Raw genomic sequence first — 22,442 nt, 5'->3', positions numbered from 1 at the left:
TTCCTTAACACAGAGCTCAAAACTCCAGCTTCTCTTTCCGTTCTGAAAAACGTGGCCCTTGTTTGCAGTGTTGAACTTTTGTGATTGTCATGCCTACATGCCATGGTCTATGTTAAAGATCACTATACACATAACTTCATATAGTCACAGTTTCTTTCTTCACTGGCTAATGCTTCACGCTTTCCTCCTCAGTTGATGATGCATTGTGGTGGATTCCCATTCAATCAGAACAAGAGTTGATACTGCAGATATCGAGTATGTTCACTTGTAGTTTTGGGTCTCTGCTTACAGTATTACCAGTGAGTGGCTGCATGAGCAGATGAATGGGGGAAGGAGCATCATCTAGTGCATGCTTGTGGTAAACTGCTTGCTAATGGAAAGTCTGTGCTTCAGGAATAAAAGTCTCCCATATCCCTTCCTAGGGTTTTCCCAGCTTTGCAGATGAGCACATTAATATATCTTTCTCATTACTTTAGAATCTTTTTAAAGAAATGAAAATGCTTAAGGAGAGCACCTAGATGGTCCACAGAAATCTTGGGATGGACAGCTGCTCAAGATGATTCACCCAAACTCAAATACACATTTCTTTTAGCCTGGGGCTGTGTCTGGAGATGCTGAAAACAGGCATAAAACAATTAGAAGAGCTTACCCCACTGTATGCTGTGATGACTTTCCAGACTTTCAGGAGGGAAAACTTCTAGGCAGGGGCAGAACTAAACCACATCTTCACCTCTAGTTCCCTGTATGTAAGGATCTACTGGCTACATCAGAATACTCCAGAGTATCTTGAGCAAATACTGCACTTTTCTCTAATCTTCAGGATAAAGCCATGATTTTCCTGGTGCCTGGGAATGAAAACCCAGGTCTGAGTGTCACTTTTTTCACCCCATATGCCTTGTCTCCCTGTTCATTTTGGAAACCCTTACCTCACAGGAGGACCAACAGAAAGTTCAGATTTTCCTTCCATAAAATGAGCTCTGAATCTAAAACTCTGGAATGCTTTAGAAACTTCCAGCTTTCCTTGTGGTATATAAATAATCCGTATTTTGGGAAGTGTCTCCTTTGACATTTTAGGGATGGAACGATACGTAATTGTTTCTCTGCGCTTTGCACTTGTCTGTTCCAGACAGAAAAGATGAGTCTTAAAGGAAGAACAGCATTTATTTTTGGAGTTACATAGTGCAATGGAGTGAAAACGTTAAAGCTATAAAGGTAGATCATTAACAACCCAGAAACTTTCCTGCTATAGCTAGAATAAGTCAGCCATCAGTCTGAGCAGATGCTGCTACAGCTAAGATCAAGGCTTTGTCACATGTTGTAGCTTGCAGAAAATTCACTGTTTATTGGAAGATGAACCAGAGACTTTGCCAACATGCATGGCAGAAAGTGTGATGCAGCACATTCTCAGTGGGAGCTATGGTTACTATGCCTTTTGTTGACACCTCTAAACATTCATCTTTTCTAGTGTGCACAGCAATTCTGTATCAAGAGAGAAGCCATGTGTGAGCTGGCCAGTAGCCCATTTTGCCAAAAGTGGATTTGGAAAGGGCCACTACTCCATGAAAAAAGTTATGCTTCCCTTCCACTCCCACCTGCAGCTAAAACAAACATAGTGGAGGCTGTGAACTAGGTTTTCTGTTGTGCTCAAGCATGATGCAGATGCAGCCCAGCTAGTAGGAGACATCTCACAAATAATGAGAATTCATCTGTTAACCTTGTTGGGAGCAGCAGTGGTGTTACAGCATGACAGGTAAATTTAAGCTATGATTTGTGGCCCTATTTTGTTCCACAGATGCTGATGTTCTATATGCTGATGTTGAGCTCATAGCCTAAAGATGCTTGGATTCACACTGCTCCCGAGGAGGGTGTTACTTGCCTCCAGGCATTTGTCCAGCTGAGACACTGCAATGAGGGAGAGACGGGGAGTGAGGCAGGAAGGAGGGTCCACAGAAGGAAAGGAGAAAGAAGGCACAGGACTATTTCACCTGTAAAGGGGTAAAGCAAGTCCCATTGGAGAGAATGGGAAGGAGGCTATGCTGTGTAGATCAGCAAGAAAAGGACCCTTAAGGCTTACCAGCTCGGCTGCACAGCCAGGTTACAGCCTTTGCCTCCAGCAAGTCATATATCTCGTGGCAATGCCTGTTGTGTCTCTGCAGCCAGGTCACAGCCAGCACTGTTGCCCAGAAACTAGGCTCCATGACCTGTAGAAGAACAATGAATGACACTGCTGCACATCCTCCCTAATCCTCACTCCTTCCCACCCCATCCTTTGTGGCTAGTGGTTTCTGATCCTTTCAGTAATTCTCCCTGATCCAGGAGTAAATGCTGCCTCTGAAAGGATCTTCCTCTTACCTCATCAGGCATCTTTCCCTTGATTTCAGCCTCATCAACCTGTAGCACAGAAGCTAAATCTGAGCTGAGGGTCCAGGAGCCATCTACGTTCTGCAGTGCCACCAGGTCTCTGCACTCAGCAATGGCTTCACTCATCCACGGCCCAGAAATTGTAGAGCACAAAACAAATCTTGTTGAATCTACATACTTGAGAGAGGAAATTGATGGTGGCGTCTGTTTAGGTGCTGTGAAACAAGACATGAACAGGGAATCACAGGAAGATGATTCCTCTCCATTCCCCTGTGCAGTGCTCCAGAACACTTCTTTCTACTCTTCCTCGGGCAGCTACCTACAGACTGAGACCCTCCCTGCATGTCCTCAGTGTAGTCTTGTCCCCAACCCTTTTTGGACATCCCTTACTTATCCCTCTTCCCTTGACATTTCTACCCAGCCAGGTGCCCCAGTGGTCTCCTGACATCCTCAACACATATCGTCCCAGTGTGCTTTCATGCTGAAGCATTGGCCCTGACATGGGCATCCTTGACCTGGATCCTACAATTGCTGAAGGACTTTCAGCTTTAAGAATAATTAAGGGAAAGATCAAACGCATTAGTTTCAAGACCAAGCAAGACATGTAGAAAAGCAAAGTAACACTCCTATCAGACATTAATTAATCCCTGTATTTCCTATCTGTGTCAAAGTCCCGTACCTTCTTTGTGAGTCCCATGCTGGAATAAGTTAGCAATGCCATTGGTGAGATGCTTGATGGCAATCCATGACTCCTGCAGTGCAGTGTGCCAGCTAGGTGGGTACCATATAGTCTTAGGAAAGCAGGAAGTGCCACTGAAGGAGCTGTGTAGCAAAAGGATCTTGCAGGGAATGAATGACTGGCGAGGTGGCAGCAGTGCCAGGGGCCCTTTGAGAGCAAAGAGGGAAAGGGTCTAAATAAAGGTCCTGGGGAAAAAGCACCTGTTGATGATGGGGCTTATGCATATTGTGGCTGGACTTCTGGTTCCTGTGGAATGAGAACAACACATGGAAATACCTCTCCAGTTCTTTTCCCCAAGTGTCTTTCCTTACCATGGTACCAGGGGGCCCTCCGTGATGTACGAACACCCACATAGCTGGTGAAGGGGCAGATGATTTCAGATGTGAGACTGATTTCAATGGCACGCTGCATTGGTTCATCCCCTGATCCGCTCGCAACCTCTGGCAACAGCTTCTCCAGCAAGTATCTTGCAGCCAGACGATGACCAGCCATCCTGGGGACAGAGTGGGGTGAGGCCTGACAACCTGGGGAAGTAAGGGCCTGGGTTCTCTCCTTTCAGGAGTGAGAATGGGCAGAGGGAAGACCTGGATGCATAGACCCTTCTGTCTTGAAGGAAGTGATGCCCATGTACCTGGGTCCTGTCCATGTGGGTTCAGAACAGGGAAGGAGACCATGCTTGGAAAATTGGGTTCTCTTCCAGTTTGGCATGGTGCGTGGAAGCTATGAATGTGTGAGCTATCTGTGTCCTTCCTCAGCTGGAGTCCACGTGCAGAAAACAAAGAAATGCTCTTACCGGCCATTTCCCTGTGGGCATAGTGGGAACTGGATCTTGTGAGTGACAACCTGGCCATTCAGGTTGAACTGCAAGGTCATGACACCACTGGCCTCCTTCATATTCTGGAAACATATTTGAAATTACTGGAGACACAGGTGCTGCTGGGGGATATTTGGAAGTTACTGGAAAATTACCAGTGGTTACTGGGAGGTCATTGGAAGGTAACTGTAGTTAACTGGGACAGTAGCCCCAGCTCTCACCTGTTCCTTTCCATGGATCTGTGCATAGAGGAATATGTGCTGACTCTGAAAGATGAACTGAGGGGTGCCTCCCAGCACCTCAACCTCCAGGCCAGAGGGCAAAGTCCAGTCCAGAGAGACTCCCTCAGCTACTGGCTTGAGGGCCTGCTTCAAGCATTTCAGCACCTGGGGAGAAATGGCAGAACACCACAATCTGGCAACTCCATTAGAGTTCAGCATGTGGTCCCTCTGGGTTCTTAGTGGACACTGGGATATGATTGGTGGTGTTCCAGTGTTGGCTGGGGTAGAGTTAATTTTCTTCCTAAGAGCTGGCACAGTGCTGCATTTTGGATTTAGGATTAGAATAATGTTAATAACACATTGATATTTTAGTTGTTGCTAAGCAGTGCTTCCATTAAGTCAAGGATTTTTCAGTTTCTCAGACTGCCCTGCCAGCAGGAAGATTGGGGAAACACAAGGAGCTGGGAGGGGATAAGACCAGGAAAACCAACCCAAACTGGCCAAATGGATATTCCATACCAAATGGCATGGTGCTAAATGATAACATTGGGAGAGGGGAGCTAAATGATAACACTGGCTGCGGCAGGGAGAGTCTGCTGTCTGGGAACTGGCTAGGTGGTGAGCAGTAGCATTGTGCATCACTTGTTCTGTATATTCTTTTAACATTATTATTATTATTATAATTTTCCCTTTGTTTTCTGTCCTACTAAACTGCCATTATCTCAACTCATGTGTTTACCTTTTCTTCCAGTTTTCTCCCACATCCCACTGGTGGAGACTGAGCAAAGGACTGCATCTTGCTTTGCTGCCTGCCAGGTTAACCACAGCAGATGGCCTGCACCAGGTAGCTTTCCTGAGAGCAGTCAGGTCTGTGAGCTATAGCAGAGGAGAAGCCTGGGCACTGCGTTTCTCAGTGGAGTGAGGCAGTTGGGTAGAGTCAGGGAAGCCTGGGTGCCTGGTTTCCCAGGGGCAGATAGGTCTTGGCTGTCATGAGTGGGTTATCCAAGTACCCGGGAGGCTGTGCATTTGTGGAACAGAGGGCAGCAACCAGGGCTTCTAGGTTCCTACCTGAACTATCGCATTGTCAGAAGAAACATAGATAGCTTCACCCTTCGTCTCCCTGGCAAGGGCTGTGGCCAGGGTAGCACTGTCCGTGGAAAAACAGAAGGAGAAACACCTATTGCAGAAGCAAGGAAAGGCTTCAGAAATGGGAGCCAAGCATAGATGCAAGGATGCAGGGAAAAGAGCTGGAGAATACTGGAATTATAGCTGGGGATACAAATCTGGGGTGGAGAACAAGAGGGTAGGAGGAATATCAGCAAGTGGACTGAAGCTGGCATTAGACGGAACTGTCAGAGGAGAGCTGGAGCTTGGAGCAGATCTGGAGCCAGTCTAGTGGAGCTGTACAGGAGTGTATAACCCCTGTACCTCAATCTCCCTGCTCACTTTGTGAAGGCTGCCTTGGGTATGGGAGTATTAAGCAAGGACTCCCCCTTGGAGGCTTGACACAAGATAGAGCTATGCAAGGTGAGAAAAGTCTCTGGACAGTGAATGCGCCTAAGGACAGAGACAGGTGAACAGAGACCCTCATCAATGATGGGAAGAGATCATGGACTGACTGAAAGATGGGGGCAGAGCCCCCATTACCGGTGGCTGTTGCGATGACGGCAGACCTCAGCAGCAATGGCTTCCTTGTCAGGTGGTAGCCCAGACATGAAGATGAAGAGCTGGGGGACAGAAGACATCAGTGGTGAGCCTTTGCACAAGAACCCCCAAATGTGGACAGCAGGTCCCTGAGATGGGGAGAAGGACCCAGGAGAGAGATCCCCTATAGAAAAGCTACCCCCAGAGAGATATCCACTCAGGGACAGAGACCCCTTGAGATGTAGAACCATTTTTTCTGCACTCTTCTGTGCCTCACAATATTCTTCTTGTTCACCTATGACCAGCATTCCTCTTAGGTTGCTCAGTCCACTCCCTCCACCACCTCCCATTTCCTATGTTCTCTCTGTACCCCTGGGACATCTATCCTTCCACCCTTCCATGGCTCTGTGCCCAGACCTGGCGTGCATGTCCACAGGGGCGGGGAGTGTTGTAGATTGTGCGGAGAGTTCCGAGCAGGTCCGTGTCACCCAGCCTGGAGCCAATTGTGGGTATGAGTTGCATTGCCTCATTCAGGTTGTCCTGGGTATATTCAACACTCTGCCTACAGCAGAAAGAATGTGTTTGCAGAGCACATTCATAGAATCATGGAACGGTTTGGGTTATAAGGGACCTTAAAGGTCATTGAGCTCCAACACCCCTGCCATGAGCATGCTTGCCAACATTGCCCTGTGCTGGTCCTGGTGCTCTCTGAGACTGACTATCATACCTATACCCCATCATTTTCTGCAAGACCCTGCCCCCTACTAGTTCATAAAGAGATCTCGAGTCCTAGTTCCTACAAGACTCTTCTCAACAGAACCACAAGAGATGCTCTCCCATACTGCCACAAAGATCCCCTCCCCAGAATCCAGTCCTGCCCTCTAGTACTGCCTCCAGACATGCCTTCCACTACCCAACATTGCCCCATACCAATCAGCCTATTTCAGAGCATCCCGATTTACCCTCTGACATCTCATTCTGTCTCATAGCATCTATCATAGCCCCATAGCACCCAGCCGTGCTCCACAGTATCAAGCCCTTCCCACCAGCTACATGACACTCATCCTGTCCCATGTTTGCTTACGGATAGATGCCCACAGATGTTGCTCCATAGCAGTAGATGTTGAAGTAGCAGCCCAGGGGTAGGCTTTTGAGAAGGAAGAACAAAGGGTCCTGTGGAAAGACATAGCAGGCTTGTCTTGGATGATACTGGTGGGGGATACAGATGCCCTGGTCCTTAGATTAGTCCTGCTAAAGCTCAGGCTCTGCGCACTCTCAGCCTACTTCCTCACTCCAGTTTGGCCCCAGCTTTGTGAAGGTACCTGTGTGTGCTCAAGGGAAGTGCTGTCCAAAACAAAGATGAACTCTCCAGACTGGTCTTGGCCAGGTTTTGCATCAGGGATGTTGGGTGCCAGTGTCACCAACACCAGGGAATCACCAAACAGAGAGCCTGGAGGAGATACACAGTGCAGTGAAGCCCAGTTTGGGATCACTTTCCTCATCCTGGTTCTGTTCCTCATTGTTCTCTAAGCATCCACCATCCCAGAGACCCTGATACCCCATACTGGTGCAGTGATACTCTACTGCACTGTCCACCAATTGCACAGCCCATTGTCCCATCAGCTCAGTGCCTCCAATACAGTTACCCAGTAAGCCCTAATATAGAGTTCCTTGTACCCATCCTGGTAGATCTAATACTTCACCACAGCGTACCCAGCAGCCCACCCTGAGCCTTAAGACCCCCCACCAACTCACCTGAATGTCTCCCATGCAGTAGTCCAATGAAGCCTCTCATCCCACAGTCCCTACCGTCTCCCTGTGCCCCAGCACCTCCTGATACCCAGAGGTGCCCCTGTGTTCCCTCTTCAACTGAACTCACCTGCAGTGGCAGCAGGGTTTCCTTTCTCCACCACAGCGCTAACTGCAGTAGGTTCTCTGTAATACACCAGCAGCTCCAAATGGTGATTTGGGGGAGTGCCAGCCAGTGAGACCTGGAGAAGAGTTGTCTAGCCTTACACAGGAGGAAGAGAGTCAGGCCCAGCATTAGACTGGGAGCACAGCACTGATTCCAGTGCATTCCTTTTGGTTCAGTAGTGATGCTACTTGGCAGCTCTCCCCAGAATTCTGGAATTCAGGAGGACGTACCTGTGCAGCACTGTGGTCCTGGGCAGTGTAGATCAAAGGAGTGAGGGCACAGTTGGCCTGGACATCAGCCACACCACGGGGTGACTGGAGGCTGACAGTGAGCAGGAGGCTGTAGTGTAGCTTGTCAGTGTGACAGTTACAGGCTGTGGGCAGAAATATGGCATAAAGGAGAACATTGGCTCTCCATGCAGTGCATGTGGGATTTGGCATCCATATATAGGACATGTGGAGAGAACAGGGGATGTCAGTAAATTTTTGGAAGTGTCTCTGAGTTTATTTATGGGGAATTCATGAGGGAGGAATGGATCCACTTCAAAGGACACAAGGAAGGAAGCACAGATCTGCTCAGGGGCTGCATTGTGGCAAAATATCAGTGGGTGCAAAGGAGGTTGCATTGGGTCTGTTCATAGAGTGAACAGGGAGTGTGGTTCTTCTCAGTCATGTACCCTTCTCTAGGGCATGTGACTGTCAGGGCAGGTTTCTTTTAGGATTACTCACTGTAATGAATCTTGTAAGGATGCATTGTGGATGGCAGCACAAATTGGGCTGCTCCGTCTGGCTTCCGTGATAGCTCTTGGACATAGTGTAAGGTCACAACCATTTCCTTGCCAGGGGACAGGGAACCCAGGAAGCATGCAAACACCTCGCCTGATTTCTCAACCCCATACTGAAGGTAATGAAAATTCTCCTTCTCCACTGTAGCCTTGTGCAGCTGCTGGGTCTGGATGGGAAGGAGAGGAACAGAAAGCTGATCACTAACCAGGCCACGGGCTGCTCATACCATGCTGCTCTCATGGTTCTCCCATTCTTTCCTAAATGCTGGTACCTCATCCTGCAGCACAGCCTTGAACTTGGCATCCTCACTGCAGGCCTGGAAGGAATAGATGGCCATATGGGGATCCAGGGGGAAGACAAAGGTGACTTCTGAGGATCTCAGACTCTCGTTATGGTAGATCAGTTCCGAGACCACATCAGCTACATAGTCCTGGATAGCAACATCCACCACAGCACTAGAGAGGGGCAGTGAGCACAGGGGTACGTAGAACTCCTTTCCCAACAAAAAGGATCCTGGTTCTGTTGAGAGAGTTGCAACCTTTCCATCCAAACCCACAAACAACACACTGCTTCAAGTATGTGGCTGTTCACATTATGGAGACCAATACAGCTGACAGTTCAGTGTTGCACAAGGAGAGATTCTCCCCCCTCAAGAGCAAAAGGGGATCATAAGTCATTGTACATGGATTAGATATAGCAGTGTTGAGGATCTAGTGTAAGCGTGCCATAAGAAATTTCATTTACTTGTGCATCCCAGTTTCTTTTCCCCATCAATGCCTCTGTTCCCCACCCCGATCCTGTAGACCCCTTCACCATTCCCATCCTTGTTTCCCTTCACAAGATCCAGTCCAGACATTTCCCGCTACAGCAACCTATCCTCCTCCTTTCTTTACCTCCCTATCCCCTGAATATCCCTCAGCTGTCTGATCCCCCCCCTCACCATTGATGTCACTTTTTCCTAAAAGTCCAAAGCTCTGATGCCACATCTCTGGAGACCTGCAGACAGGAAGGGGTCTCATGTAAGAGGAGAGATCCACAACACCACCAGGCAACCTCTGTGTGGTCAAAATTCTTTGTCATTTCACCATGCTTACATACATGCCCGGAGGCCTTCAGCCACCATGCATAACCAGAGCAAATCCAGGGATTCAGAAATCTCTGTTCATAAAGACTAACCAGGAGCATCACTGCATTAAACAGGTCTGCACCCCATTCCCATCATGGGAGAATTCTGAAGAAAAATGAAGAATAGCAAAAGGAGATAAAAGGAAAGAAGGTGTGAAAGCAAGAGTGGATGGATGGATGGATGGATGGATGGATGGATGGATGGATGGATGGCAATACATATCTGCATGGGATCCATTTGGGGACAGGCAGATGCAGAAGTATACAGAGGCAAGAATTTTTGTTTAGTGTGTGGATAGATGGATGGATGGACCAACAAGTGGATGGAAGAATGGGTGGGTGGATGAATGGATGGATCCATTTTAGAAGAGATGAGTGGGTACCCATCATAAACAGTATAGTGTGAATATAACTGCACAAGGGATTGCACCTGTGAAGTATTTTCTTGGAGTAACTTGCAGGAGCAGACTGAAAGGCCAGGCAGTGTGGAGGAACATAGTGCAGAGAGAATTTAAGCCAAGGTCAGGTATTCCATGGTGGCAGAGCAAATAAATCCCAGAAAGGCACCAGTGGGAGGATGTTCTTAAATAATGTTTTGCTGCCCTCTGGCAAAGTATCGGGAGGTGAATGGTCTCCCCAGCTCTACCCCAAACCCAACCATATGTCTCTCTGATATGGAAACATTTGCCTCACTTTCCACAGTTTCTGCTCTGAGGTGGCAGGATGAGCAGCATCAGAAAAATTCCCACCCTGCCATCATGCTGACAGTGGACAGGCAGAGCAAATAGGGTGCACATCCTCTGGGAAATAGGGATGAAGAATGGTCAGAGGGATTAATTGAATAGGGTCAATCTCTTCCCAGTGACTGGGTACAATTAACAGAGAACAGGGAGAAAGTAATAAACTGAAGGACAAACAAGTAGACACTCACCAGAATAATGGCCTAGGTCATCAGCTGGGACGAGACGGACAATCAGATGTAGGGAGGGAGAGATGGAAGAAAAAGAAGGATAGAGAGTAAGAGGCAGATGGATGAGATTTCAGGCGGAAGGGGGAGGGAATAAGAGACAGAGCAAGAGATGGTCAGGCAGATAGGAAGATGCAGCGCTACGTAAACGCAGGGACGTCTGCAGTGAAGACAGTGGAGAAAGGGCGGAGAGATGAGTGGACGGACAAGGGAAGGCGGGCAGGAGTGGGGACAGGAGAGCGGGGGGAGGGAGGTGGGTCGGGGGAAGGAAAGGGGGGGAAGAGGGGAGGAAGGGGGAGGATCTTCAGGGCGGGGAACGTCTTCCTCTGTTGCAGGATGCTCCATGCACACAGGCTTGTGCGCATAGGCATGCCCAGCACTCGTTCCCCAAAGGAAGCTGCTGCAAATCACTCAGCAGGATTGCTCCTGGCCAAGCAGCGTCTGCCAAACCTCCTACCGCCCAGCTCTTCTGCTGTGTCCTCACATCTGATGCAATTAACATTAACTGCCAACGGCATCTGCAAACAGAGTGGTGATTGGTGTGTGCCTGAGGCAGTGGCATTCTTCCTTCTGCAGTCTCATAGACAGATTTGGAGGCTAGGCTCAGGTTCATATACTTGTTAGTGCTGGGCTGTTAAGTGAGTGAGGGATTGCAAAGCTGCAAGCCCAACATTCTGTCCAGCTGAATAACAGAATTAGCTGGTAGATGTACCCAAACTCACAAATCTCCTTTTGACTTGGGTGTCCTCTGTCCTTGCTAGACTGGAATACTCTATCTTCAGTTTCCTCGTATAAGCCAGCTCCATACTCATTCCTTCTTGGCAGCAGCTTGAGACAATCCACCTCATTTGTGGTCTACAGGTGCTCAAGAGGCCAAATCACATCTGATCACTTCAGATGCTTTTATCCCAGAGCATACCCTGATTGTCTCTTTTCTATGAGTATGCATGGGATTGAACTCTCATTTGTTCACCAAACCTGGGCAGCTTCCTTCAAACTGCCTCACTTGCCTTGGTGAGCTCTTCAGACAGAACAACACAGGGGGCTGTGCTGATGATGCCACAACCTTGATCATCATAGACAATTCTGGCTGCTTTTTTTTTTTTGAATTTCAACGAAGTGATTCCATTCTCATTACACTTGTGGAGATCAAGTTGTTTGAGGAAGTGGATAAACGTGCCATTGGGAAATGGCTACCTTCAAGAACTGATTGAACTCCTTGTGTTGTCTCCAGTTGTCCTGGTAGTTGTGAGTAGGAAAATGAATCATAAACTCCTGGCTCCACATAGGACTACCTAAAAATTACACCATATGTCTAACAATGTTGTACAAATGCTTCTTGAACTCTGAGAGACTCTGTGCCATGCCTGCTACTTCGGGGAGCCTGCCCTAGTGCCTAACTACCCTCTCAGGGAAGAACTTTTTCCTAATATAGAATCTGAACTTCCTCTGATGTAACCTAATGTAATTCCCTCAGGATCTAAGGTATTGCGTCCCAGGTGTAGATGCTGCTTGCTGTACCTTAGGAACTAGAAAACCATGCCCATGTTGTGAGGGTTAGAACTAGATGATCTTTAAGGACCCTTCCAACCTAAGCCATTCTAAAATTCTATGATTTTATGAATTAATGAATGATGGATACTTTAAAGACCTCACCAACTCTTGATGGAGACTACTCAGTGTCCATGAGTTACGTTTGGATGCTAGACCCCTGGCATCTCACTCCAGAGCATCTGTGGTGGTTGTCCGCCATCCCAGTTGAAGAGTTAAGGTCTTCTTTTGAAGAGCAAAGGAATGACACCTGGACTTAATGTGACATAACCTGATCAGATCCTCACTTACTTTCAGTCTGCACAAGCTATCAGATTCTGATAAATCCAAAGTAGGAAGCAGTCAGGTGATGGCTGACCTTGGCCTGGTCTAGCGGTTGGTGACCTTGTCCATGGCAGAGGGCTTGAAACTAGATGATCCTTATGGTCCTTTTCAACCCAGGCCATTTTATGTTTCTATGATTCTATGATTCATTGACACCAGTCCCAACTGGTTTCTGTTGGTTTCTGCTGCTGAAGGCATAGTTGCAGTCATCTCTTCACAATCCTTTCTCATGAACACACACACACACACGTATGCATATACACACTCTGAAGTTCTCTGTCATTTCACATACTGGGGGAACCAAGTTGGCACCCCAAACTCCAGTTTTTATTGAAATTCTAGCTTGTTCGGCATGACAGCACTCAGCAGTAGTGTGACTTCATTCAGATGGTCCACTGTTAACCTCCATTCTCCACCAGATACAGGCCTTATGGGTCTAATGTGAAGAGTGGGCGAGTCTTGCTGTTCACTCCTTACCTCTCCAGTCAATGAATTAGCTAATGGATGGGGATCAGGGAGTTTCAGTTGGTGAGATACTGCCACCAGTGCACAACAGTAGTAGTCATCGGCTCATACTTTTCTTCAACTCTCAGCAGCCCCACAATAGAAGGATCTTTTGAGAGACCAAACAAGGTAGACAGCTGTTTCGTGTCCTCCACCTCCAAAGCAACTATATTTCAATATAGCTTTTGAATGCACCCATTGGTGTCCTACCTCCTAAGGATTCACGGAGCATCCAGACTAGTCACAATGGGGTGCTTCTGCCACTCCTTCCCTGGTGGTCTCTCTTTGGCCTTCATTACAATTAGCTGTTGGGATTTCCATGTCATGCCAGAAAAACAGGTGGGTTCTGTCCATTTACAGCTTGGTGGCATTAGGGTGCATCAGCACTGACTAGAGCCTTAAACATCATGGGTCTGATGTGCCAGGCCATTGAATCCACACAGTCGGACAAACTCAGCTGTCTCTTTCCTCCACCTGCTGGAGGCAGGACACCTCTAGTCCTGATTGTAGTATCCATCTTGTGTTCATTCTTGTAAATGCAAATCACAAGTCCCTTCTTTATGTTCAGAAGTAAGATCAGCCCATCTAACCTGCCTGGATAATGGGTGACTAGAAACCACTGTGGCAATTTGCTTGGGAGAACTCCTTTTGTGATTGTTTTTCCTTGCTGCTCATATACCCATGCCATTCCATATCAATATTATATATCACCTTCAGCATGGCTAATTCCTTCATGCACTGAATACTTTTTCTGCATAGTGGTCAACTTGCCTAGGCTACATGCCAGCCCTTTCTTGAAGGGGACCTTTCCTTCCTGGCTGACAAGAGTCACCTCCAGAGGCTGAAGGTTTGTCTCCCTTTTGCAACTTCTTTGTCTTTACCACCTTTCCTAGAGAGGGATCCAAGGGATGTTCTTGCACATCTTCTAGCTCACCCGTGGTTTGGGGTCAGATGGTTACTGCCTCCTTTATAAGTTCTACCTCATGTTCTTGTTACTGTTGCTTAATGGAAGTCTTCCTCATCCTCTCCTTCCAACTCCTTCTTAGTAGAAGTTACTTCCCTTACAAAATGAGGTGAAAAACTTCACAACCATTGTTGCATCTTATGTAAAGGAGCAGCTGATACTTGAAAAGGTTTGTTGTCTGTTTGAAGGACTGTTGAAGGGGTTGGAGCAGTCACAGGGCCTGTCACAAGAGTTGGTGCAGTATTGAGTGTGGCTCAGCAGAAACTCCAGCCCCAGAGATACTAAATAGCACAAGGATCGTATACCTTATGGTACGATACATACAATATATGTAAATATATGTAAATATAAATATAAATATAAATAACATTGTGACCAGCAGCTATTAAACGACAGTAATATAAAAATTTTGTTTTAACATGCTCTGGTCAGACCTGTTGTTATCACAAGCCTTTGTGCCCCATGTTGAGTTTCAAAAAGGATTGTTGTGGTTTAAGCAGCAGGCAGCTCAGCACCACACAGCTGTTCACTCACCCTCTTGATGTGGGATGAGCAGGCCAGTCTGAGAAGCTGGGAAGTCCTTGACTTAGTGTAAATACTACTCAACAATGGCCAAAGTAGCAGTGCGTTATCAACATTGTTCTCCTCCTAGATCCAAAACAGTAAAATTCCATCTCTTAGGAAGAAAGACAACTCTATCCCCACCAAAAGCAGGACACCTTCATATTAGCTCTAAAGAGACATTGCACAGGTGCTGGCAGTTAATTCTGTTACTCTTCTTAAGTAGGATAAGTTACCTCATCTTGGTGAGGAGTGTAGAGGTGTATGGTTTTTGTTTGTTTCTTTTTCTTTCTTGTTTTTTGTTTTGTTTTGGACATCAAAACAATCATGTTTCAGCATGTTTCAGTATTGGGGCATATCTTTTCTTCATCTCTTCTTTCGTTAAGCCACTCTGCAAGTGCTTGTGTCCACATGGGCCAGAATCACTGAACAATGCAGTTTGAAGGCTCTCCGTGAGCCTTACACCAGCATTTCTTTTTTCTGGTAAGGAAATGGCTGAGGTGGCTGCTTTGTGCTATACAAACTTTGTGATGTATCTGGGTTACATGCAATTTCTGTGGCTCCACTTGTTGAGCTTATAAAATGTGCTCTCTCACATGCTGGAGGTCTTTCCTTCCTAGGGGCAATGAGGAACCTTGGGCGGGTGGATCTTGGCCTTGGTCTAATATCAGTTAGGGAAGCAATTAGAGGTATGTGTGCTCTGCAAATTACTTGCGCATCAACTCAGCTCTTATAGGCCAGGACATATTCCCGCATTCTTACAAGCAGACAATATGTAAAAAGAAACAGATTTTTGACAGCTTCCTGGGTTTATGTCGAGGTTTTGGTAGCAGGAGGCTGCAGGTATGGCCTCTGTGAGAAGAGACCAGGACCAATCCCCACATCAGACAGTCAGTTCCAGCTGGCTCAGAAAGTGATCTGCCACTGGCCAAAGTTGAGCCGATCGGTGATGCTGGTGGCTTCTCTGTGATAACATGTTAAGAAAGCATTAAAAAGGCTGTGCAGTAGCTGTGAGAGAAAGGAGTGAAAAAAATGTGTAAGAAACACTGTTGCAGGCACCAAGATCAGTAAAGGAAGAAGGTGTTCCAGGTGCCAGAACAGGGATTCCTGTGAAGGTTGTAGAGAAGACCATGTTGAAGCAGGCTCCCCTTCTTCAGCTCATGAGAAACCATATCAGAGCAGATACCCACACTGATACCTGTGAAAGACCCCATGCAAGCGTAGGTAGCTATGCCCTGAACAAAACTGCTGTCTATGGAGAATTCACACACAAGCTCGTGGCAGGAACAGCTTCTAGGGTCAAGTCTTCTAGTGGGACCTGTGGCCAGTGAAGGCCTCATGCTAGAGCAGTCCACTTCTGCAGGACTGCACTCAGAGAAAAGGAGCTGTGCTAGAGTAGTTCACAAAGAACTGCAGTCCAATCCGGGAATGAAACTGTGCCTGGAAAGAAAGGGGTAGAACAGGAAAGTGATTTTAGTTTTGCCTTTATTCTTTACTATCCACTTCTATTTCTAACTGGCAATAAATTATTCTTCCCCAAATCAATCAATTTTACTGATGATAGCAACTGATAAGTAATTTTCCTGTGCCTGTCTCAACCCACAAGTCCCTGCATTGGAAAGAGGCTCGGAAGATAGGCAAGGATGATGTTGAGCTGCTTGATGACCTCTCCGATGAAAAAAAGGAAGGCCAAGTGTCCTGTGCTGCCTCGTTTCTTCTTTGTGATCCTTCTAAAGAGAAGAGAAGGAATCTCTCCCAGTCCGTTGGATCTTTCCTGGAGAGCTGGAGAGGAAGGCAATAAATATCAAAACTTTAGAGCTGGGACATGGCAGTGAGCAGAGCTGAGAGTGCAGGGCCTGGCCTCCTCACCAGCACCAGCTCCATAGCACGTTGATAATGTGTATGGTTTACCAATCCTAAAAAAAGTACATGGAAATAAGTTAAAACTCAATGATTTAATAGAGAAGTACTCTCATGACTGAGAGCAGTTGGCTAGTGGAATGCCTATGCTACCCCTTAGTGCCATAGCTTTACGTATAACAGCAGGAGACAACACAGCGCTGCACACCAAGATGAGCAAAGACATTCATATAAAACAAGGATAATTGTTTACAGCTCTGAAACAGTTTCTCATAAGCAGGTTTCTTCTAGCTATGTGCAGAAGCACAGTTAGGTGCAGCTTCTTTGTGTTCCCAACCTAACACAAGCCTTTTCCCCTAGGCCCAAATATGTCTAATGCCTATGTCTAAAGTCTAAGTTTTGTAGTACAGTTTTTTTTGTGTTTGTTCTAATTCTTGGTTGATCACCCTGATAGTTTGTAGGGTAAAATATAGTGCTGCTGTAGTGTGATTAGCTAATGCATATACTTGCCATTGATTCAGTAGAAATAACAGCAGACAGTGGCAAAAAGACAGCCATTGCACAGAATCACTAAAATCTTCATTTATATTTATGTATAGTGAGAAAGGTTTGCTAATTGTCAATTTGGCAGTTGTGGTTGTTTGGAATGTATTGTATTGAGTACATAGGGCCATCCCCAAGTACATCATCCACTCCAATTAAATGGCAGGTATAGCCAGCCATATTGACCACAAACCTCAAAGATCTCCATGGCATCACATTCATGAAAGACTTATTAGGGCTCTTACTCAAGGATTTGCATAAGGTGATGTTCTCACACCAGCTTTTGGGTGAAGCTCCTACCCACACAGCAGTTCCCTTAGAAGAATTCCGTTTGACACAATAGGGCAGCTTTTTGTCATATCCTCACTATCAAAGATGAGAGCCAGTCTACACCATCCACGAGGTTGTGTGTGATTCCACATTTGGACTTCATCCTTTATTTTGGCAGCTGTTTTATTGAAGATTGGCCATCCATTTATGCTTCTATTCCATTGAAGACCTTGGTTCCACTACATCTCATTTGGATTAGTGTACCAAGGTAAACATTTGCTGGCATTCGTGAGTAAAATGGCACACACCTAACAATCAGTCTGGTGAACAATGCAGATTACATAGATTGCCCAATCAATAAGTAATTAGCCGTGGACCATAAGGAGAATGAGATAAATGTTAATGAGCTCTAATAACAGTAATTCCACCTTCCAAGGTAATACACAAGCAACCTGTGTCAATACTTGAATAAGGGTATGACTAGGTTGGTTATACCAGAGTTCTTGTCCTGATACTGGAGCTGTGCAGATATATCTGGTGACATAGGAGGAACCTGGATATGCCATAATGATATTATTAATATTCTCTGTAAAATAAAAATTGGTGTGTTAACAAGTATTTTAGCGGGCCAGCTACCAAGCACCTGGGGGGGGTTACAGAACTTCCCTTTTCCAGTAATGTCCTCCAAGGAACAAATAGACCACACCATTTTGGCCCCACTTGTATGTCCCATGACCATTCTACTGTGTGGTTACCAGGTTCAAGGCCAGCAGAGGCAGGGAGATGTATGTTGTTCATGGTGCCAATTTGCAGTTTTATGCATTCTTTGGTCCCCCTTATCTGTATCTTAAGTGGAGAAGTCCAAGTAGTTTGTAGCACACATTAAGCTCTGCGTCAACCATTTTGACATCTTTCATTTAAGTCTCTTAATACCTCATGTAATTGTGTTGTCCATCCTTCCCAAATTGTGTGTGAGCCCTAAGGGCTGTTTTCAATACACCGTTATAATTATCTATAAGACCCACTCTGGTGGGATTGTATGGTAAGTAGAAAAATCATTCAGTGTTATTATCTTCAGCCCATTATTGTACAAGAGTGCTAGTAAAATGTGATCCTTGATCACTTTCAGTGACTTGTGGGGTCCTGTATGATGCTGTTAATTTTGTGAGTCCTCTGAGTGTGTGGGCCTGGTCAGCTCACAGCTCTGGATAGGCTTGTAGAAAACCATTTACTGTATCTACACAGGTTAAGTGGTATTTTGCTCCTGCAAAATAGGACAAAAGGCCTACATAGTTGATTTACCACTTGTAATGGGCCATATCCTCTGGCAAAGTGGGCTGTTTTGGGGTGTAGTGAGTGTAGTTATGTTCTGACAAAGGCTCCACAACCTTGACAGACCTGTGTCACATCAAACATGTAAACTGACAGACCCCAAGATTTTACTGCAGCCCACATGGTTTTCTGTCCCTCATGTCTTCATTGCTTATGCAGCTACCAGGCAGTGTGCTCAGCCAGTGGATCTTCCAGCCACTGGAATTGAGCTAAGGCATCCACTTCATCACTGTTTGGTGATTGTAAAGGTTGATGTCCAGAAACATGGAATGATTATATCGGTCTGTACACAGCCACATTCCAAATATCTTGCTCCCAAATTGGGGCTATGGCCACAAGATACTCATGAGGAAGTAAATGGCCATCACATAATGTCAGCCAGATCTGAGTATTGCTTGATCACCACATCCTCTTATAAGAACATGGAAACATGAAAATTTTGATGGATTGCTATATCTTGTCATTTCTGTGTTAACAAGAGCCATAACTTGCTGCATATTTTTTTTTACCAATAAATGGTTAATTCAGCATTAGGCCTTCAGTCCCCCAAACCCCAAAGACACCCATACCCCGTTTGGACCTCAGCATCCATCAAAACCCAAATTTCAATTAAAAATGTTGAAAATTATAATCATTACTCAATTGCTCACTCCAATTAATAAGTTCATGATTCACCTGTCTGTCTATCTACTCTGCATGTAGACATGCTTGTATCAAATAAAACCATATCTGTTTTCAAGATATCTTCACTGGTTCTTGTTACTTCACCTTGTTACGTTCAGTTTTGCCTAGGTCAGTCCCTGTATTCACTGCTTGTATTGTGACATCTCCTGCTACCAAGGGACTTGAAACTGCCACTAATGTCCCGTACTGATTGGACGGGGCCTGCTGCAGAATCAAATAAGGCATTCCTGCCATAAATGTAATTAAAACAGACTCCTTAAAATCATCATGAATTTTCCATTCATTCCTAATTCTTGGGTCTGATTTTATAGCTTTTTCATCATGATCCACTTTTTATTGGGCATTGGTAAATCACTTTGATTTGACGAAGTAGCCCTGCATGCAGCTGTAAGCTACAGCAAAAGTGAGTTACTCTCATGCTGATGCTGAACAGCAGCATGCTCTGTTGGCGTCTCATCAGGGATATATGGCTCAAGGGAGATCTTATTGCTCTCTACAGTAATCTGAAAGCGGGTTGTTGTGAGGTGGGAATTAGCCTCTTCTTCCAGGTATCTAACGTTAGGACGAGAGGGAATGGCCTCAAGTTGTGCCAGGGGAGGTTCAAGTTGGATGTTAGGAAAAACTTCTCTGAAAGAGTGGTTGGGCACTGGAACAGTCTTTGTAACAAAGCGATAATGAACATTATGTTCACTATGTTCTTGCTTCAGTCATAATGTGGAACTCTGTAGTTCCTTTCTTGGAACCTCCTCAAAAATGGTGAGACATCAAGGAAAGCTGTTAAGCCCCTGGTTTTGGTTTCACCCAGCAGAAAAGGAGACAATCCAGTGCTAATGTGACAGAGGACTGGGTCTGAGGTGCAACATTTAAGCTTGTGTGTGTCTGAATCCAGGGATGAGCTGGATCAGGGTGCAGAGGAGGAAACTGTGAGTTAGAATGGAGCCTGTCAGCAAGTCTGTGATGCATGAACATGGCAGGCACATGTACTGTTGTCACAGTGTTCTGGCTGGTCATTATAATGAAGACTTGGAGAGCATGGCCTGTACATCTGCTGGTCTCTTGGAAGCACAGGTATGCATAAGTGGATCCACAGCACTTTCTTTCCACATTCTGCATGTGGGTATTGCTGACTGAAAGGATCACTTTTTCTGATGCCTGGAGACTACTGCTTGACTTCAGTAAGGGAAGTTTCATACAGAATTCTGTCTTTCTGTTCTGTTTGTAATTAACACCTTTGAGTTTCTGCTCTAATGAGCCCCAGTGGGAACATGTTGTCCAACTCCATTTCCAGTCTTGCATCTCACACTGGGCCCCATTAAAACTCCAAGTAACTAGTTTTGTGCCACTTCCTTCAGCATTATAAACATTGTGCAGACAATTAGGGACCTCTCAGGTGTGTTTCAATGAATACATACAGTACCATTTTGATTTGTCACTTTTTCTAATCATACATTATAAGAAGAATGGAAACAAGTACATTTTGAAAAGAAATTATTCTGTTTTATATGCCAGTGGGAATTAGAGAAAGGAAAATTTTCTTTGTGATCAAGCAGTGGGTAGCCGGAGATATCCTTTATTCGTGTGCTGGGAATAAGACAGATTTTTTTACAGTTTATTTCTCTTGCCACTGCAGCTCACAGCCAGCAGCTATTTGCCTGCTTTAATTACAACTGTCTTTACCTGTTTTTCTAACTACGCACAGAAACCAGAGGAATATTCATAATTCCCCCCAGATTTCAAGGCTTGTTTTAATGAAAGGAAGAAAACTGTTTATTAAAAATAAAAAATTATGTTGTGTGTTAAGAACATTATTGGTTGGGGAAATGCTTGTCCTGCTCTCCTCTGCCTTGATTTGAGCTCCAACTGTGCACAGTTTTGAACATCACAGTATAAGAAGAACATAAAACTATTAGGGAGCAAATGAATAACTAATAAAATGGGCAGTGTATGAGGGGTAGCTGAATGCACTTGCTTCAGAGAAGACTGAGGGCAGGCCTCCTGGCTGCTTATAGCTTCCTCATGAAAGGAGTGGAAAATTTGTCATGTCCTTGTAAAACTCCTTGGCTGATCATTTCAAGTCAGCATAATTTCCAAAGTGGAAGATAATTACAAAGGAACTAAGTAATACTACTCCAAGGGTAGATTAAATCTTTCCAAGTCTTTGTGGTCTCTGACTTATACTTCTCAGCTACAGTTGCTTGCCTTGTGCATGGCCAGGAAGGATCTATGCAGCGTGATCTATTTTCTAAATATTGATGGCTAAAATTGTTGGATGAATCACCTCTTGGAGAGCCCAATCTTCCTATCATGACTGAACACAGTCCTTGAACCACTATCTTGCACTTAGGCTGCCCACTGAGATGAATTCTGTCTCAAATGTGTTTTACATTAACATGCAGCTGTTGGACACAACTCCATGCAGAATATACTGTGGAATTTTGGCTAAGATTCTTGAATCTTTTTGAAATTGCAGCATATATAAAATCATTACAGTTATTTCTCTCTCTTCTTTTTCTGTCACAGAAAACCATTTTTATCTCAACCTGCAGGTTCTCCCTTTTTTTTTTCCGGATTCTTTCCCCAGTCCCACTGGGGTAGGGGAGAGTGAGCGAAGTGCTGTGCAGCTGGAATGTAGCTGCTTACCAGGTTAAACCACAACCAAGATAGGTCAGTATCACTTAAAGAAAATGCAAAATGAAAGCAAATGGCACTAAATGAAGGATTTTCTTTTTCTCCACATTAGTCTATCAGAACTGAACCTTTTAGCAGCACATCCTGTACTTTGAAAGGCAGATTATACATAAAGTAAATACATGCAAACGATTTTTTTTTTGCTGGAATAGAGATTAATTTCATTAAAAAAAAAAAAAAAAAAAAAAGTTGTATAATTGAAATGCCACAAAACAGAATGTGATTTTCTAACTTTCTAACAAGACAGGTCACTGTCTTTCTATGCATTGACCTGTGCGTAGAAAAACCTCCTCAGAAGAGAAGATGACTCAGTAGAAGTGTTTTTTGGCTGATCTAATCTATAAAACATTTCCAGGAGTTTGTAAAACAAAAGATGTTCATCTCAGGAATATTTGTTTCTCTCAGTCTGTATGGTAGGTATTTCTCTTCCTTTCTATAACTATATATATATATATACACAAATATATAGAAAATAATCTGAAGAATGACATGTTGTCCAACTCCCTGCCTTCCTGAAGTGGATGAAAACATGCTTATTAATATAAAATGTATTCCCTGGCTTCAGTGTACCATAAGATTAATGCTGTGTG

General features: G+C 45.2%; 1 protein-coding gene across 2 annotated transcripts; it reads right to left on the bottom strand.

Moving 5' to 3' along the window:
• Window positions 1-1,041: 1,041 nt before the first annotated feature.
• Window positions 1,042-10,595, bottom strand: LOC116238928 (von Willebrand factor A domain-containing protein 5A-like). Of its 2 annotated transcripts, XM_090125257.1 has the most exons (18): window positions 10,536-10,595; window positions 9,420-9,475; window positions 8,751-8,998; window positions 8,423-8,645; window positions 7,925-8,067; window positions 7,659-7,770; window positions 7,102-7,229; window positions 6,864-6,952; window positions 6,197-6,341; window positions 5,783-5,862; window positions 5,204-5,312; window positions 4,136-4,300; window positions 3,894-3,997; window positions 3,412-3,593; window positions 3,041-3,247; window positions 2,353-2,576; window positions 2,075-2,201; window positions 1,043-1,902 (listed from the first exon to the last, which is right to left on the bottom strand). In XM_090125257.1, the coding sequence occupies exons 2-18, from the start codon at window positions 9,463-9,465 to the stop codon at window positions 1,823-1,825; spliced, it is 2,412 nt and encodes an 803-aa protein (XP_089981383.1). In that variant the 5' UTR covers window positions 9,466-9,475; window positions 10,536-10,595; the 3' UTR covers window positions 1,043-1,822. The 2 variants fall into 2 exon arrangements, with proteins under 2 accessions (XP_031464727.1, XP_089981383.1); XM_031608867.2 differs by lacking the exon at window positions 10,536-10,595 and having other exon boundaries at window positions 1,042-1,902; window positions 9,420-9,513.
• Window positions 10,596-22,442: the final 11,847 nt, after the last annotated feature.

The sequence above is a fragment of the Phasianus colchicus genome, chromosome 26, assembly GCF_987193195.1.
Source record: "Phasianus colchicus chromosome 26, bPhaCol1.hap1.1, whole genome shotgun sequence".
NCBI lineage: Eukaryota > Metazoa > Chordata > Aves > Galliformes > Phasianidae > Phasianus > Phasianus colchicus.
This window is presented reverse-complemented; position numbering and strand designations above follow the sequence as displayed.

Excerpts from the sequence above, each read along its gene's own strand:
- LOC116238928 (XM_031608867.2), bottom strand. The coding sequence starts at position 9,498 with ATGAGACCCCTTCCTGTCTGCAGGTCTCCAGAGATGTGGCATCAGAGC. Across the intron at positions 3,594-3,893 it reads TGCCCACAGGGAAATGGCCG|GATGGCTGGTCATCGTCTGG; the intron begins GTAAGAGCATTT and ends CTCTGTCCCCAG. Across the intron at positions 3,248-3,411 it reads GAGGGCCCCCTGGTACCATG|GGCCCCTGGCACTGCTGCCA; the intron begins GTAAGGAAAGAC and ends TTGCTCTCAAAG.